General features: G+C 51.9%; 1 protein-coding gene across 3 annotated transcripts; it reads left to right on the forward strand.

Moving 5' to 3' along the window:
• The first annotated feature begins 8,448 nt into the window (after positions 1-8,448).
• LOC138097860 (serpin B9-like) lies at positions 8,449-17,347 on the forward strand. 3 transcript variants are annotated; one of them, XM_068994059.1, is made up of 7 exons: positions 8,449-8,527; positions 10,097-10,281; positions 10,955-11,092; positions 11,417-11,534; positions 12,819-12,961; positions 14,458-14,613; positions 14,840-17,347. In XM_068994059.1, the coding sequence occupies exons 2-7, from the start codon at positions 10,114-10,116 to the stop codon at positions 15,239-15,241; spliced, it is 1,125 nt and encodes a 374-aa protein (XP_068850160.1). In that variant the 5' UTR covers positions 8,449-8,527; positions 10,097-10,113; the 3' UTR covers positions 15,242-17,347. The 3 variants fall into 3 exon arrangements, with proteins under 3 accessions (XP_068850160.1, XP_068850159.1, XP_068850161.1); XM_068994058.1 differs by having other exon boundaries at positions 8,507-8,600; XM_068994060.1 differs by having other exon boundaries at positions 8,507-8,600; positions 14,461-14,613.
• The last annotated feature ends 1,030 nt before the right edge of the window (positions 17,348-18,377 follow it).

Below are 18,377 nucleotides of genomic sequence, written 5' to 3' on the forward strand. Positions count from 1 at the left end.
GTGACAGTTAATTTTGTGTGTCGCCTTGACTGGCTCAGAGGACCAGTTAATTGGTCTAACACCCATCGAGATGTTGCCGTGAAGGTAGTTTTTACAGGAGATGAGGAATAAATGAGTCGACTCTGAGTAAGGCAGACTGGCCGCCAGCACGTGGGGGGCCTGGTGTAGTCAGCTGACAATGACAGGTCCCTAAGGAGGAGGCGCTTTCCTCCAGAGGCCTGTGGACTCAGCTGCACAGAGGTCTTCCCTTCCCCCACCTCCTGCAGCAGGCACAGGCTCCCCTCCCTTCCTCTCTCTCTGTTCAAACCTCAGAAACCGCCGGAAAGTGGTGGCTGTCTGCTTAGTGCCTGCACTGCCCAGCCCTGTAATTCCACTCCTCACTCTCAGCCTCCCGGAAGGAGGGCTTGACGGTCCTGGCAGCTTGCTCTGCCTGTACTTGCAACATTCCTTGGCTATCTGAGGTCACAGGTGCAGGTGGCATGTTCCGCCCTCCTGGGAAGGAATAGTCACCTTCCTCTTCCGAGCCAGCGTCCTTAGGTCAATGTCCCTCTGGCCTTTGGCTCACCCTCAGTGCTCCTTGGGCTTCCCGGGTGAGGAATCCGCCTGCCAGTGCAGCAGATGAAGGGTGATCCCTGGGTCAGGAAGATCCCCTGGAGGAGGAAATGGCCACCCCTCCAGGATTCTTGCCTGGGAAACCCCGTGGACAGAGGAGCCTGGTGGGCTACAGTCCCCGGGGCCTCAGAGTTGGACACAAATTAGTGACTGAGCAAAGCAAGTGAAATAAATCCTGGAGCAGCAGAGCTGCTGGTTGACACAGTCGCGCCCCCATCCTTGTCTTACGCACCCAGCCTTGCTTTTGTCCCGAGGTGTCCCCAGAGGCACAGACGGCCTTTCCCCAGCTTGATGGAGCAGTCTCAAAACTGCAGAATCATTTATGGATGTGAGAGTTGGATCATAAAAAAGACAGCGTCAGAGAATTGATGCTTTTGAACTGTGGGGTTGGAGAAGACTCAACAGTCCCTTCGGCTGCAAAGAGATCAAACCAGTCAATCCTAAAGGAAATCAGTCCTGAATATTGGAAGGACTGATGTTGAAGCTGAAGCTCCAATACTTTGGCCACCTGATGCAAAAACCTGACTCATTGGACAAGACCCTGATGCTGGGAAACATTGAGGGCTGGAGGAGAAGGGGTGACAGAGGATGAGATGGTTGCATGGCATCACCGACTCGATGAGTTTGAGCAGGCTCCGGAGTTCATGATGAACAGGGAGGCCTGGCGTGCTGCACTCCATGGGGTCACAAATACTTGGACGTGACTGAGCAGCTGAACTGAACTGAACAAGGGGTTTCTTTTATTAAGGAAACCTTCGAACAAAAAATGAAGGTAAAACTTCTGGCAAACCAATTCAGGACATGGGGACTTAAATGTGGCTCTTCTTCGCTGAGAACTGCATGTTTTTCTGCAGAACTCTGTTTTGGATGGTGGTGCAGACAGCAACCTGAAGGTGGGCCAGCAGCAGTCGGGGGCTCTCTGCGGTTCTCGGCTCAGACTACCCGATTCCTCAGCCACATCTCCCCTGGCTTAGAGCTGGGTCACACCTGCCCTGCCCCCGGCGTGCGGCTCTGAGGCTCTGAGAGCTGAGTGTGCGTGGTTCTGGCTCAGAGAAGCGTTGGCAGCAGGTGCCCAGGGAACGGGGCTCTCGCCCACCGGGGCCTGTTGCCCAGAGTCACTGGTTATGAGCCCCGGCAGCCAGGACTGGCTGAGTAAACAGGTGAGTAAACAGGTGTCTTGGTTTCCGATATCCGATCACCACAGACTCAGGGTGAATGTGTCCTGGAACCTCGCCATATGCATGACATTAACATACGCTCCATATCATGTGTATAATTCACATGTAATGTGATCAGCCACAGCACTTAGCGCCAGGGTGTGTGCACGTCGCCTGAGATGCGTCCAGGGATCCCAGTTGGGCTTCCCCGGGGTCCTGGTTCTGCTCATGGAGCAGGTAATCTCTGGCCGGGCTGGGGGTCAGGGTGGTAGGGGATACAGGAAACACCTAAACTCTCATCGTGACAAAGTCTCCGCTGGGTCTGGAAAATTCTGTGAAACTGCTGGTGAAGCATTTTCACTTTCATTTCTATATATGCTCTTCCCTGTATTCCCCAGGCCAGGTTAGATTTAGTCCCAAAGAGATTTTTCCTGTCTTCCTCCGGTTATCATGGTTTATGCCCTCCTGGGCTGAATGAGTCTGTGACATCATTATCAGCTGGTGGGCACTGTCCCCCTTGAAGACAGGTGGCATGCCCGGAGGCATTTCTGTTGTCCTAATGGAGGGAGGCGCAGCTGGCCTCTAGTGGAGGGGCACAGGAGCCACGTCAGGAATGGTCATCTGACCCCACTTGTCAGCGGTGCTGCCTGTGAGCAATGCTGGCTGGACACATAGTTAGGCCCCTTTCATATCGGAACCCACCACATCTCCAGCACAGCGATGTGTCTGGAGGTTTCTCTTTGGGGGCCTAGTGGGTGACGTGCAAAGTCAGTGGTGGTATTTCCCGTCAACAGTGGTGGAGACAGATGTGTACCAAGCTTCCTATCACTTCTCACCAAAGTTAAAAAACATGACACATAGTGTCTTCTGGAAACTGCCCACCAACTCTGTGGAGCTAATAGGTGTAACTGCTGTCAGGAAGTCAGGTTCAGACATTCATGAGAAGGAAATACAAGCAACACTCGCACATGTCTTAAACGCGGGCTGAGAGATACACGTCTGAAACTCTGATTTTGAATTTGAATATTGCTTGTGAATTATGTCTGCCTCCGTTCTTGTTTCTGCGGCCCCTTCCTTGGCGTCACTCCCATGAGCCCACCCCTTGTACCCCAGCCTGTGCGTCCCCCCGACTCCCTGTTCCCGCTGTCCTGTGGGGGGACCACCCCGGGTCCTCCCTTCCCAGCTCTCCGTTCCCGGGCAGGTCACCGCCACCCTCGCCGCCCCACCCAGGACCTCTTACCCCTTTCTGAGGCATACCGCGATTGCTTCAGTTCTGAGGCTCAGGGAATCTTACCCCTATCATTTGACTTCTTCTTGAGTGTCTCTTTAGGTCCAACCTGGTCCTTTCCTCTGTGTCATAAATTCACATTAGGACTGAACAGGGCTTTTAGAGAGAAACCTCTTTGTGAAACTGAAGCTTTCAATCTGTGTAGTTTTCATAAAATTCCTTGGTCTGGAAAAAACCCTCCGTACAGCCATACTTGAAGTCCCGCTTTCTGCCACGTGACACGCAGGGTGGCTGTGGGGTGAGATTAGTGAGCGGGAGGAGGGGTCCCAGCCCTGTGACTGGGCTGCAGAGCAAGGGCGCCTCTGTGACTCACACATCCTTCATCTCAGCTCCTGGTGCCATTTCGGGGGCTTGACCTCACTGGGGGTGGTGCTGGGTCAGCCTCGTGATCCAGGAATCTCCTGGTTAATCAACGTTCATTTTTAACCATCAGCCTGCTCTGTCATTCCGTGTTGCCGTATAGTGGGACACCTTCCTGGGCTCGGGGTCCCTCCTCCCGGCCACCTCCTGTTTCTTTACAGAAGCTAAAACACTTGAGGGCCGGGCTGCAGGGAGCAGGGGAGCCGACTGCCCCGCACTTCACGTGCGGAACCCGGAACCACCGGGCGCCCTTCTCTGGGTTCCGTGTGCTGGATGCAGGCCCTTCCCGATCTGGCCTGGCTTAGATTTCAAGGCCCCTTCCTGCCACTGTCTTCTCCTCAATCCCCTCCGGGAGACATCCCCCCGCCTCCCACCACCACCTCCCGGGATCACCCAGGTCATTTTCAGAGGACCTGTTCTCTGATATCACCAGTAAGACCTGGATCTAAAATGCTGTTTTCCTCTGCGTCTGTCTGAAGAGCTTTAACATTTGTTACAAAGGAGGCAACAATATACAAAGCAGAAAAGAGAATCTCTTTGACAAGTGGTGCTGGGAAACCGGGCAAACCACTTGTAAAAGAAAGAAACAAAAACACTCTCTATCACCATACACTCAAATAAGCTCAAAATGGATTGAAGATCTAAATGTAAGACCAGAAACTGTAAAACTCCTAGAGGAAAACATAGGCAAACTCTCTGACAGAAATCACATCAGGATCCTCTATGACCCACCTCCCAGAGTAACGGAAATAAAAGCAAAAATAAACAAATGGGACCTAATTAAACTTAAAAGCTTTTGCACAACGAAGGAAACTATAAGCAAGGTGAAAAGACAGAATGGGAGAAAATAATAGCAAGCGAAGCAACTGACAAAGAATTAATCTCAAAAATATACAAGCAGCTCCTGCAGCTCAATACTGCATAAAAATATACCAGAAAAAAGAAACAACCCAATAAAAAATGGGCTAAAGAACTAAACAGACATTTCTCCAAAGAGGACATACAGATGGCTGCTCGAACTTATAGAGAAGATGGGGAAACATGTACACCATGGCTGCTTCATGTCAATGCATGGCAAAACCCACCACAATATGGTAAAGTAATTAGCCTCCAATTAAAATAGATATCTGTGTGTAATCACATCCCCCAGGAAGCCTCACCATCCCATTAGGTATGTGTCCAGACACTGCGGTTGATGGTAGAGACACAAAACCAAGGAGAATGAGGCTGTCCTACGGCCGGTCAGCTAGTGGGGAACATGGAAGCTCCTCCATAAAGTATGTGTGGAGTAAAGCGTCTGCTGGGGACTTTCTTGGGGAATTTGTGTGTGGCTGCCACCATCTAGATGTTTTCTCAAAACATCTAGGAAGTACCTCTGAGCACTTCTGGTGTTCTCTTCACATGTGAAACACATCAGAATACATGTTCTCAGCCAGGTGCCCAGCACCCAGCCCAGTACCAAGCTCATGGGAGAGGCCGAGACGTCCCTGCTATTTGAGTTGACAATCTTCATTATGGAGGGATGGAGCACTCATGGGGGAAACCAGTTTAGAGGGAGAAAGGCCTTCAAAGTTAAGGAAGAAACAAGTTTAGAGGGATAAAGTTCTTCAAATTTAAGGAAAAACAAGTGTAGAGGGATAAAGGCCTTCAAAGTTCCAGAAACCTTTGCAGAACAGGGCCATGCTCAGCATTGCTCTTTGTAGGCTGCTGAGAAATGGCATCTGAGTGCCCGCAGGCAGAGCTGCAGGCAGTCTTTTGCTAACAATACCCGGACAGGGCTCACTGGGCTGAGAGTTAGGAGGCCAAGGGGGACTGACCTTGGTGGTGGTGGGAGACGGTGCTCTGCCGGGTGACCGAGACCTGCTGGAGTGCGCTTGCCAGAAACCAACGCTTTCTTCTCTAGAGCTGAAAGTCAGATCGTGAAATAAAGACTTTGAAAAGCACAGAAACCTCGTCCCGTCTGGACAGTGTTGGAACACTTCCGAAAATGCTTCCTTCTAGCGGCCTGGTTTTCCTCTTTTTTGGCAGGATCCTTCAGATTCAACCAGATAGGGAAATATTTTTCAGATACAATGCTACTTTCTTAAAAATAATCACATATGGAAAATTCAGATGGATAAGATAGCTTTTCAAAATCTCTTGATTTTTAAATGATTGTTAAAAGGATTTGACGTCCCCTATATATTGTTTTTGGAGTTCTCTGGTAGCTCAGATGGTCAAGAATCTGCCTGTAATGCTGGAGACCCAGTTTCGATCCCTGGGTCGGGAAGATCCCCTGGAGCAGGGAACAATCACCCACTCCAGTATTCCTGCCTGGAGGATCCCATGGACAGAGGAGCCTGGTGGGATTAAGTCCATGTAGCTATTGTTGGGAGAAGAGGGAGCAAAAATGAAAAGCTTTTTTCTCATTTCGAGCTCAGTTTTTTCATCCTTGGTTAAAGCCATCTCCTACCACGGAGATACAAGCCGGACGGAGGGAGGTCCCTCAGGCCTTGGCACACAGGGGCGGCCCGCGTCCACGGTAGAGGAGAGAGCCCTCTTGTCAGGAGCGTGAAGGCCCAGAGCTGAGGACGAGCGGGCAGAGGCCCTGGCTCCGTGCCCAGCGGGAGTGAGCGTCCTGCTGGCTCCCAGTGGAAGCGCCCTCAGCGAGGCCTGCAACGCCTGGGCCCTGAAGCAGCATCTCTGAGAGCAGGCAGAGGGCAGCACGCCTCGTGGTGGCCTGTGGGCCTCCTGCCTCTCCTCCTGGGGACAGAGGCGTTCCCCGGGCATCTGCCCTGACGGCTGCGAATATCAGGGGAGCCTGGGGCCGGCACTGCATCCAGGCAGCCGCTCCTGGATCAGGGCTCACCTGGACTCCCCATGGAACGAGAGGCCGGCAGCAGGACAAAGCCCCCTGCCTCCTGTCCTTCCTTTGGGCACATCGAACAAGGCCTGGCTCCAGATGGCTGGACGCTAACTCCTGGGCAGGCGGACAGCTGGAGCGGGGGCCCAGAGATGCCCAAAGCTGCAAGCCTCTCTGGGAAGAAGCACCCCATTCAGGGGACTGGGGGACCCCGACACCCTTCTCTTCCACTTCAGCGTGCTGAGCCGAGACGTCTGGCTCTGCTCTCACACAACACCTTCTGGCTCGGAGGGTTGTGCACGACGCAAACAAGTAAGCCCAATTGATCCAGCCACTGGCTAGGAGCCAATTGAAATGAAAAACCATATTAAAGAGGTTAGGGCAAATCGCTCTTTTAAAATCTCTGCTTGCCCTGGGGGTTTCTGTCTCACCCTTGTGTTCGTAGGGCAAGAACACCCGAGACTCTGGGATGGGTCCTGCAGTGTTTCTGCAGAGAAAACAGTCTGTGGATCGTCTTGAAGCAGAGCCCACCACGCATGTGCTCTGAGCTGGGGTGAGAGCTGGGGCGAGGGGTGCTAAGACAGGTGTGCGGGACAGACGAGGTCTTCTGGATTTAGGATCTGACTGGTTTTCCAGGTGGAAAAGCCACTCACATGTGAGAGGCTCCAAGCTGGGACAAATCCGGAAGCTGAAGTCACGTTCAGGAGGTGAGGGAGCAGGGAGCCGACTGCCCAGCACTTCCTGTGCGGAACCGGGAACCACCGGGCGCCCTTCTCTGGGTTCCGTGTGCTGGGTGCTGGCCCTTCCCGATCTGGCCTGGCTCCGATTTCAAGGCTCCTTCCTGCCACTGTCTTCCCCTCAATCCCCTCCAGGACACAGTCCCCGCCCCCCACCGCCACCTCCCGGGACCTCCCAGGTCATTCTCAGAGGACCTGTTCTCTGACATCCCCAAGAAGACCTGGATCTAAAATGCTGTTTCCCTCTGCGTCTGGCTGAAGAGCTTCAACATTTGTGCATAATCACATCCCCCAGGATGCCTCACCATCCCTTTAGAAATCTGTCCAGACACTGTGGTTGATGGTACGGACACAAAATCAAGTCAAGGAGAATGAGGCTGTCCTAAGGCCGGTCACCTAGTGGAGAAGAAAATGGCAACCCACTCCAGTATTCTTGCCTGGAGAATCCCAGGGATAGCGGAGACTGGTAAGCTGCTGTCTATGAGGTCGCAGAGTCGGACACGACTGAAGTGACTTAGCAGCAGCAGCAAGGCCGGTCACCTAGCGGGAACCATACAGAACACGGAAGCTCCTCCATAAAGTCCGTCCAGAGTGTAGTGTCTGCCGGGGACTTTCTTGGGGAATTTGTGTGTGGCTGCCACCATCTAGATGTTTTCTATAACATCTCGGAGGTACCTCTGAGCACGTCTGGTGTTCTCATCACCTGTGAGGCACCTCAGGTCGGAGGTCGTGTCCTCATCCAGGTGCCCAGCGCCCAGCCCAGTGCCACACTCGTGGGAGAGGCTGAGACGTCCCTGCTATTTGAGTTGACAATCTTCATTATGCAAGGACGGAGCACTCCTGGGGGAAACCAGTTTAGAGGGAGAAGGTCTTCAAAGTTGAGGAAGGAAATAGTTTAAAGAAAGGTTTTTCAAAGTTACGGAAGAAACAAGTTTAGAGGGAGAAAGGCCTTCAAAGTTCCAGAAAGCTTTGCAGAACAGGGCCATGCTCAGCATTGCTCTTTGTAGGCTGCTGAGATATGGCATCTGAGTGACCGCAGGCAGAGCTGCAGGCATGGTCTTTTGCTAACAATACCCGTACAGGGCTCACTGGGCTGAGAGTTAGGAGGCCAAGGGGGGCTGACGTGGTGGTGGTGGGAGATGGTGCTCTGACGGGTGACCCAGACCTGCTGGGTGCGCTTGCCAGAACCCACTCTCTTTCTTCTCTAAGAGCTGAAAGTCAGATCACGAATTAAAGACTTTGAAAAACCTTCACATCCTGGAGGCCTGGGTCCGCCCACCCCGACCCCCATTGCCCCCGACCCTTACCCACCCCGCGACCCTTACCCCCCACACCCCACCCCCCTGACCCCCACCCCCACCTTCCGCATCCTGAGGCCAGAACGGAGCTCCCAGGGCAGTGGGCTGAACCTCAAGTTGTGGGCGGGGCAGGGTTGGAGGCGGCCCCGCCCTTCGGGCTCTGTTCGCGGGGCCTCCGGGACCAGAGGCCACTCCCTGCTGGGAGCTGTCAGCGTCTGGAGCTGAGGAGGCAGGTGAGCCCCTCCCGCGCGAGAGAGAGCTGAAGGGGAGCGCCAGCGGGGGACGGGCTCAGGGCGCCTCTAGAAGGTGGGGATCGAGAAGCCGCTGCGCTGCCACCTGGAGGCAGAAGGGTGACTTCCTGGTTGAAGGATGGGGAGCTGGGTAAGCGGAGCTTTCAGAGGTCCCAGCGCCTCGGTGGGGCTGAAGGAGCTCTCAGATCTGGCAGGAGGATGAGCCCTGTCGGCCAGGTGTGTTTGAGCCCCAGGGCTGGGCCAGACAAGAGCCCGAGTGGAGGGTCAGGACCACCTCTGCCTGCCGCAGTGGCGGGAGGTGGGGAGTGGGGACACTCCTGTTCTCAGGCTCCGAGCGGCAGCAGGGAGAATGCGGGCCAGAATAGACGTGGGGTCAGGGCCAGCCTGGCGGGAGAGCTTTAAGGGGATAGGAGGCAAGGCTTGGTGGTGGCTCTGGGGGGCTGGATTGGGCCGGGAGGATACAGGGCCCCTTCAGGGCCTGAGGCCAGCTGTGGTGTGAGTGAGGGTCTCGTTACCAAGGAAAGACGGCCACAGGTGGGCTGGGGGCTGATGGCCGTGCCATGTCCGGTCCATGTCCGGTTTCAGGAGGACCGGGGCCACCGCGCCGGCCTGCCTGACGCCCTCTGACCTCCCCTGCCTCTCCCACGGCCTCAGTGCTCGCCCTGGCTGCACCCCGTCACCCTGACGGTCCTCTCCTGAACACCTGTCTTTAGTCCGTTCTCTCCTGTGTCTCTTGGGACCTGGTTTCCAATGTCAAGTTCCGTGTCCGCTGGTGGCTGTTGAGGGAAGGAAGGAGGGAGCCTTCAAATCCTGTTTCTGGTAAAGAAAGAACTTCAAATTTTAAAGAAAACCACAGAGCTTGGGCCCCACGTCCCGTGTCTGAGGGTCCCTGAGGGCTGGGGAGCAGAGGGCAGGCGCCCTGAGCTGGGCCGGGGTTCAGGGACACTTGCTGACCATCAGGACCCGAGGCCCGGCTGGCACGGAGCAGCCGCTGTAGGTGGAAATTCCTCGCCTCACAGCCCATTTCCTCCCGGATTCCAGCCTGTCTGGCTCCAGTTCAGCTTCTCAAACATTTCTCAGCTATCAGCTGGGAAATGGGGAGACCTGGTCTGCTTCATAACTGAACATCTCTCTGGGATTCCTCAGGAGTATGTGCAAGGATACACGGGGCCTTGTGGGGACCTGGCAGAGGGCCGACAAGGCTCTCACGAGGGGTCTCTCCCCTCCTCCCCTCTGGCCCTGTCCTCCCCCTTCTCAGATGGGAAAGGACTGGACTTCACTGCTCCCCAGAGCCCAGCAGTGTGTGTGTGTGGGGAGGTGGGCGCCCCCGTTAGCCATTGGTGTTCATTCCCCGAGGCTCTCAGCCTCTTGACCTGCTGCCAGGACCACACGTAGTTAGTGACCTTAACCTTGGACTTTCTATTAGGACGGAAAGCACCCATACACGGATCTTGCTCCGTAGACTATTTTATGCTCCACCCTAAAAGGACAGTGTCCTGTTTCAGGTGGACGGCATTCAGAGTTATTGAGGGCCTCTCTCTCCGCTCTCAGACTCCAGACCTGGCCTCATGGATGCACTCTGTGAAGCAAATGGCACCTTTGCCCTCCGCCTTTTTAAGGCCCTGTGTGAAGATCACCCTTCAGGAAACGTGATTTTTTCTCCTGTGAGCCTCTCTTCGGTCCTGGCCATGGTCCTCCTTGGAGCCAAAGGAGACACCGCTGCCCAGGTGGCCCAGGTGAGCTGGGAACGCGGACTCTTTCCCGTGTGCTGTCCGCTCGCCCGGCTGCAGACTGCCTTCTCCAGGCCTGCCCGTGGGAGGGTAGAGTGGACGGGAGTGCAGACGCTGCTGCCTCCGGAGGGGCTGGGCATGCCCAGATGCAGAGGACAGAGCTGAGGTCTCCTTCACCAATGTTTTCCTTGGGTAATCCTTCTCCAGTTAATAGCCTGGATGTGACTATCAAAATTTTGTCTTAATATATGATAACGATTGCTTGAGATCTCAGCAGCTGAGCTCTGTCTCAGTTTGAGAGTACTGATTTTGTACTAAAACGTACAGCTGTTCCTTGGTGAGAAGGGTAGGTTAATAGGTACTTCAGGTCAATGATATACCACCGTGCTTTCCAGCTGAGTCAGGGGATAAGCGGAAATGTGCAAAGAAGGTGCAAAGGCGTGGGCTTTTTACCTGTAGAGACGCTTAGGTGGGAGTTAGCCTAGACGAATAGCTACTCAGGAGCATCCACTCCCCCGCCCCCCGTCGTCTCGCCTCTCTCTAGTGTGTACTAAGTCTACACGTAAGAGTAGTGTCCTTTTAGGAAGATTTTGTGAAGTATTTGAGAAAAAATGTTGGTCACAAAACTTTCAGAAATTGAAGGGCAATATTGATCATTTTAAATTACTTATCTCGATAGGTGCTTTCCTTAAACACAGAGATGGACTTTCACCAGGATTTCCAGCAGCTACTTGCTGAGCTGAACAAGCCTGACACTCAGTACTTGCTCAGGATGGCCAACAGGGTCTTTGGGGAGAAGACGTGTGAATTTCTCTCTGTAAGTTCAATCAACAGAACAGTACAGGTTGTGCTCAAAATATAGAGTGTGAGAGAGAGACCCCAGAGAACTGATACTTATGAACATGATTTTTAAAACTTGTAATTCTCTAACTGTACTTTGAATTAGTTGAAATTTGACTATTTCTAAATGCATTGATCCATTAGGATTATTCATAGCTGAGTTCTTACCTGTTTATAAACGCTGATCTTTTCATATCTAGCAGACTAGGATGATCACCTTTAAGGGATTAATGGTTACTTTAATGTAATATATATACTGTTCAGAATTTTGGAAACTCACTGACCACTCTCCTCTCCAAAGACCTTTAAGGAGTCGTGTCTCCGCTTCTACTGTGCTGAGCTGGAGCAGCTCTCCTTTGCCGAAGCTGCAGAGCCGTCCAGGAAGCAGATCAACGCTTGGATCTCAAAGAAGACTGAAGGTCAGTGCTCCTCGGCGGCGCCCGCGCTTCCGCTCCTCCTGCTCCTCCCGTCCCTGGTCTTTCTGATGGTCAGCGCTGTGTTGCCTGGGCCCCGTGGACTGTCTGAACGCTAATGGACTTGCAGAGGTTCTGATCAGGTGCTGGGGTTTTCAACAGCAGAGACTTCACTGTGTCCATTCTCCCCGGAGCAGAGTGACCGGCAGGAGCAGACGCTCCCAGGACGGGCTTGCAGGTTAACACCTCACAGAGAAGCGTCGTCTCCCTCGGGCGTGTGTTCATGCCCCACCTCTGTGGGAAGGAGCCTGGGGCCGCCTCTGAACAGCCTCTGGGGCCGCTTCTGAACAGCCTCTGGGGCCCTCCATCACACCAGACCGACCCCCTCCTGCTCCTTCCTTGTCTCCTGCCTCCACTCCTGTCCCCAGATGTGATGAACCTAGTCCTGCGACAGGCCTGCTGCAGACCCTGTCTCGGGCTGATGGTCCTGCAGACTGAAATCACCGCTCGGGGGCGGGTTGAGCCTCGGTCGCTTCTGTTCCGCAGGCTGTCCTGCTGCGGCCGTGGCCCCCTGATTGCCATGTGATGTTGGGCCCACGCAGGCCCCTCTGTACCAATTACACGTGGTTCCACTGAGAGCAATGCTGTTTCCGCTGGTATGTGAACCAGCAGAGAGCAGGAGGTTGTCTTTCCTTCAAGACTTAGCCATCCTTGCCCTGTTTCTCCCCTGCCCTCTGGAGGCGTGAATTAGCAGGGGTGCTCTTAGTTCATTGAAAAGGCTTGACTTGATCTCCAGGGGAGAAAGGAGTACCTTTCACATGCTCCCTGACCTTCTCTGAGAATGTCTGGAGGATCAAATAGTGAAACCTTTGCTAGAGGCTTCCAGAAGTTTGTCCTTGTGCTGATGGTGTGCCCTCTGAGCCATTCATTGTGGCCTCCTGTGACAAGCCTCCGCGCAGTCCTGGAAGGCTGGCTCTGCATGTGGCTTCTCCAGCCATAGCCTCTCCTGCCCACCCCTTGTTTCCTGTCTGTCTCCGCCCACCTGGAGCAGACTTATCCTTGCGTGATGAAGTGGTCCACGCCACCCACGTTGCAGAGGTCCTGAAGCACCGTGATCATAAACACCATCCGTGTGAGTGGGTCCCGTGTAGAACAACCCAGACTGGGCAAATCTGAAACGAGGACTTTGGTTCTAGACTACTAATCGGGGTTCTCCAATGAGCCTCATCAAGGGTTGTTTTTTGTTTGTTTGTTTTTAATCATGCTTTGTATTCTCTACTTCTCCCTAAGGTAAGATTCCAGAGTTGTTGCCTCCGAACTCCATTAACGCAGAGACCAAGCTGGTTCTGGTCAACGCTGTCTACTTCAGAGGGCGATGGAGTGAGGAATTCGACAAGGCGTACACCAAGGAGATGCCTTTTCGAATAAACCAGGTAGGGGAAGCTTCTGAACATCCTGAGTATTTGGTGAAAAAATCGAAAAATTTAACTTTGTAAGAGCATAAATCACTGGTTAATAATAAGTTGAAATGTCACACATTTCTGAATGAAGTTTTAAACTCGGTGGGAAGAACTGAAGGGATGAAAAACACTGGTTGCCTTTAGCCTTTTGCATTTTTCACTGCTCCTAGAGCCGTGACAATTTCTCATCAAGTTGTTGCTGGATGAGTGTGGCCATGCTACATTCAGCCTGAAAGCTTAAGTTTTCCTTTTAAGTCCAAATTACTCAGATAGAAAGCAAAAAATGAAGACGAAATCCAAATTTTAAACCCCCACAGGTGTTAGGAAAGTGTGATCATTACTATGATGGGGGTGGGGGGTGGGGGGTGGGTCTGCAGAGAGAAAGAATAAGAAAATGTATTTCTTTAATCAATTATTTAAAAAATGAGAATAAATACAGACTTGATTTGCTATTAATTAATCATCAGAAATTCAGTAATCATAGTTTTCTAAAAATAAAATTACACAGACCTCAGTCTTGATATTGAGGCATAATTTCAATCGAGACAGGCATTAAAATAGTTTGTTAACCACTTCCCCACAGCCAGCTCATAAAAATACCATTTTAATGCAATTCAAAATTTATAAGAGTAAAACCCTTTTCTTTGAATACAGTAAATAATCAGCTTTCTAGTTGCAGCATGGGAGGGGAGCCCAGCTAGCCAGACACAGCTGGCATGGAGTTTAGAAATTTGTTTTAATCTTTTTAAGAGATGACCTGTGTCAACTTGTAAAACTGAATTTAGTAAGGGTAGCATTTCAGTCAACTTCTGTGTACATATAGCACTTCTGTATTTTAAAAAGTTATTTCCTCCAATTAAAGTTTCAGAATTGGTACAGTTGGGTTTAAATGCATGAAGACCCATATAGTTCTTTTTTTTTTTTTTTTTAATCGTGCAGCACAGCATGTGGGATCTTAGCTTCCTGAGCAGGAATTAAACCTGCCACCCCTGCAGTCTAACCTCTGGGCCCCGGAGAACCTCCCTTGCGGCTCCTTGCACTTCTTGTCACACTGTTTTCCGAGCCTGTCTACCTTTCTGGACTGCACTGCTGTGAAACTCTAAGGTTTCATAAAACATTTTTCTAATTAAATAGCAGTGATTTTCATCAGATTCTATTGTTTCGTTAGATATATTTACCGGGCATCTTTTAGCTCTGGAAATCTGACTTCCTCTCTGCGCACAGCAGAGCACCATGTTTATTTTGCTGAATGAGCCATCTTTCCCAGGCCAGCACCAGTGTGCTGACGCCAGGTGCCTTGTGATGGGAACAGGGAGAAGCTGCTGGACAGTTTGTAGCGCTAACCAGGGCACGGATGCCGTTTCCATCGGGGGTTCTGCACACCCCTCCATCCACCGCCTCTCCCGGAGATGCTGCCGCCTCCTCCGATGATCTGTGTCTGATTCCGGGTCATCCGTTTACTCCTGCAGAAGGAGCAGAGGCCGGTGCCGATGATGTTTCAGGACAGGGAGTTCAGACTCGCCCGAATAAAGGAGGTGCAGGCCCAGGTGCTGGAGCTGCCATACGCGGGCGAGGAGCTGAGCATGCTGGTGCTGCTCCCGGACGACCACGTGCCTCTGAGCTCGGTGAGTGTCCTGCGCGCCCTTCCTGCCGGGCTGGCCCTCGAGCCCCTCCTCCCGCTCTGGGGCGCACTAGCTCGGGTACCAGAGCACGAGATGGCACACTTGTCTGCCAGGTGACTCAGGCGGGAGTGGGGGCGGGCGGGGGCGGCGGTGATGCTGTCCCTCCGGGAAAGGAGGCTCAGGGCTGTCTGATGCTGCTGAGTCCCGAAGTCGAATTCTGGCCTTTCAGGTGGAGAAACATCTCACTTGGGAGAAGTTCCTCGCCTGGACCCAGCCTGACTCCATGAAGAAGACCCAGGTGGCTGTCTTCCTCCCGAAATTTAAGCTGGAGGAGACCTACAACATGCTGTTGGTGCTCCCAGGCCTGGGGGTGGTTGAGGCCTTCCAGCCGGACCGGGCTGACTTCTCAGGCATGTCGCCTGGCAGAGGCCTGTGTCTGTCCGCCTTCGCCCACAAGAGCGTGGTGGAGGTGAACGAGGAGGGCACGGAGGCCGCGGCCGCCTCGGCTGTGATCGAGGTTGACTGCGGCATGGACCAGCCCCGGTTCTGTGCCGACCACCCCTTCCTGTTCTTCATCAGACACAACGGCTCCCGCAGCACGCTCTTCTGCGGCAGGTTCTCCTCCCCGTAGGGGTGTGTGCGCCGCGCCTGCCCGCCCTGCCCTCCCTGTGTCCCCAGGGCCTGGGCAGCTCCCAGCCTGCACACCCGTGCTTCTCCCCCAGGCTGACCCCCGAACAGAGACCGAGGGCCAGTAGGCCTCAGTGAGACACAGCCTGAATCCCGTAGGATGGCAGGCAAAGTGCTCCGCGGGCCACAGGCTCACGTCCCACCCACTCCCGCGCGTTTCTTTCCGGTTGCACTGTGTTCTCTTCCTGGTCACCTGCTTGCCTGAGGCTGTCTCGGTATCCGTCCAGGCCACTAGCCGTCCCTACCGTTTGATACATTTCTTGGTGCTTGAGCTTTTTAGGAATGTTCCATAATGCATATTTATTTTTTTGGCTGTGTAGCACATGGGATGTCAGTTTCCCGACGATGGATGGAACCCATGGCCCCTGCGGCGGAAGCTTGGCTTCCCTTCTGTTGACCTGCCTGGGAATTCCTTCTTTAATGCACATCTTATCTTTCTTTGACTTTCACTGGTTGGCATGAATATTGCCAACCCTGCATCAGGCCCTGGGGAAGGAAGTGGGGCGTGTGGACCTCTGACTGCGGCCCCCGTGGTAGAGGCAGGCAGCTCTGAGGACCACCAGGCTGGACTGGGTCCTGCCTCTAGGTGACCATGTGGCCACTGGAGGGATCGCACGCTTCCTCATGTTACTGTTTCTCCACTTCCAACTCTAACGGGGAAAATCACATTCAACCCTTAAAGCTCATTTCCAGTGTCGTCTTCTCTGAGAGTTGTTTCCTTTCCTGCATAACCAGAGGTACGCCTTTGTACCCACACTGCCCCCCTGGGGATGGTGCATCTCTTGACAGTAGCTCTTTGTATATTGCCCGTCTGTGTTTTCCGGCCTTAAGGCCCTTGGGGAAGGGGCTGTGTCTTACTCATCAGGGTGTCACTTACAGTGCGTGATAAGCAATTAGATGATGAGCTCTGTGACTTTAGAAAAAAAAAGATTAGAAACCCAGTTTTTCTAATTGATAAATAATAAAAACAATTTATTAAAAAAACAATTTATTGAGGTGAAATTTATAAAACCTAAAAGTGCCATTTAAAGTGAATGACACACTGGTGTTTAGTCTGTTAACACTGTTGTTCAACCACCACATTGATCTAGCTCCAAATATTTTTCATCATCCTGTATCCACTAAGCAGTTACTACCCATTCCCTGCTTCTCCCAACCAGTGGCAACCACCAGCCTGCTTTCTATCTCCGTGGATTTTCCTGTGCTGGCAATTTCCAGTAAGCTGAATCATGCGTGACCTCTTTTGTGTCTGGCCTCTTTCATCTCACATAATGCGTATTGAAAAGCAGGGGCATCGCTTTGCCAACAAAGGTCCGTATAGTCAAATCTATGGTTTTTCCAGTAGTCATGTACAGATGTGAGAGTTTGGACCATAAAGACTGGGTGCCAAAGAACTGATGCTTTTGAACTATGATGTTGGAGAAGACTCTTGAGAGTCCCTTGGACTGCAAGGAGATCAAAACAGTCCATCCTAAAGAAAATCAATCCTGAATATTCATTGGAGGGACTGATGTTGAAGCTGAAGCTCTAATACTTTGGCTACCTGATGTAAAGAGCTGACTCATTGGTAAAGACCCTGATGCTGGGAAAGATTGAGGGCAGGAGGAGAAGGGGACGACAGAGGATGAGACGGCTGGATGGCATCACCGACTTGATGGACATGAGTTTGAGCAAGCTCCAGGAGATGGTGAAGGACAGGGAATCCTGGCGTGCTGCAGTCCATGGGGTCGCAGAGTCAGACATGACTGAGGGATTGAACAACAACAAAATGTGTTCAAGATTCACCCATGTTATAGCAGATGTCAGCAGGTCATCCTTTTTTGTGATTGAATAATATTCCATCGTATGCAAAGTACACATATTGTTTGTCCAACCATCCACTGATGGACATTTGGTAAGTTTCCACTCTTGGCTCACTGTGAGCAGTCCTGCTATGAACATGCATATACATGTATTTATTTGAGTATTTGCTTTTCATCCTTTTGGGTACATTACTAGGAAAGTTGCTGGATTGAATGGTGCTTTCACGTTTAACTCTTTGAGGAGCTACCAGCGTGCTTTCCACCGTGGCTGCTCTCCACTCACCTTGCATGAGGGTTCCAGGTTCTTCGCAGTCTTATCAATGTCTGTTATTTCCTTTCTTTTAAAAGTATTAAAAGAAAGTGGGTAAGAAGTGATACCTCCCTGTAGTTTTCATTTCCATTTCCCTAACATCTAATACGGAGAAGGCTATGGCACCCCACTCCAGTGCTCTTGCCTGGAAAATCCCGTGGGCTGAGGAGCCTGGTAGGCTGCGGTCCATGGGGTCGCTGAGAGTCGGACACAACTGAGCAACTTCACTTTCACTTTTCACTTTCATGCATTGGAGAAGGAAATGGCAACTCACTCCAGTGATCTTGCCTGGAGAATCCCAGGGATGGGGGAGCCTGGTGGGCTGCCGTCTATGGGATCGCACAGAGTCAGACACGACTGAAGCGACTTGGCAGCAGCAGCAGCAGCGTCTAATAATGTTGCATGTCTTTTCACGTGCTTACTGGCCATGTGTGCGTGTCTTCTTTGGAGAAAAGTGTGTTCGAGTCCTTTGTTCATTTTTTCATTGGGCTGTTGGTCTTTTTGTTGTTGAGTGGTAAGAGTTCTTTCTGCATTCTGGATGTTAGGCCTTTATCAGCTCTGTGATTTGCGAGTACTCTCTCGCATTCTTTAGGTTATATCTTCCCTTTCTTGATAATGTCCCTCGATCCACAGAAGTTTTAATTCAATGAAGTTGAGTTCATCTATTTTTTCCCTTTTGTTGCTTATATTTTTGGTGTCACAGCTAAGAAGCTATTGCCCTATCCAAAGTCACGAAGATTTACAGCTGTATTTTTTTTTTCCTAAGACTTTTATGGTTTTAAGTTTTCTATTTAGATTGTTAATCTATTTGATATCTGTGATATGAGGTAGGGGCCGAACTTAATATTTTTGCATATTTCTTTGTGGTGTTTTATTGAGGAGCAATATTTTCCCTGTAATAAAATTTAGGCTTTCCCTTAGTGATTTCTACCCTGCTTTCTGCTTTCAGTAACGGAATTACCCTCCCA

The sequence above is a fragment of the Capricornis sumatraensis genome, chromosome 22 (assembly GCF_032405125.1).
Source record: "Capricornis sumatraensis isolate serow.1 chromosome 22, serow.2, whole genome shotgun sequence".
Lineage (NCBI taxonomy): Eukaryota > Metazoa > Chordata > Mammalia > Artiodactyla > Bovidae > Capricornis > Capricornis sumatraensis.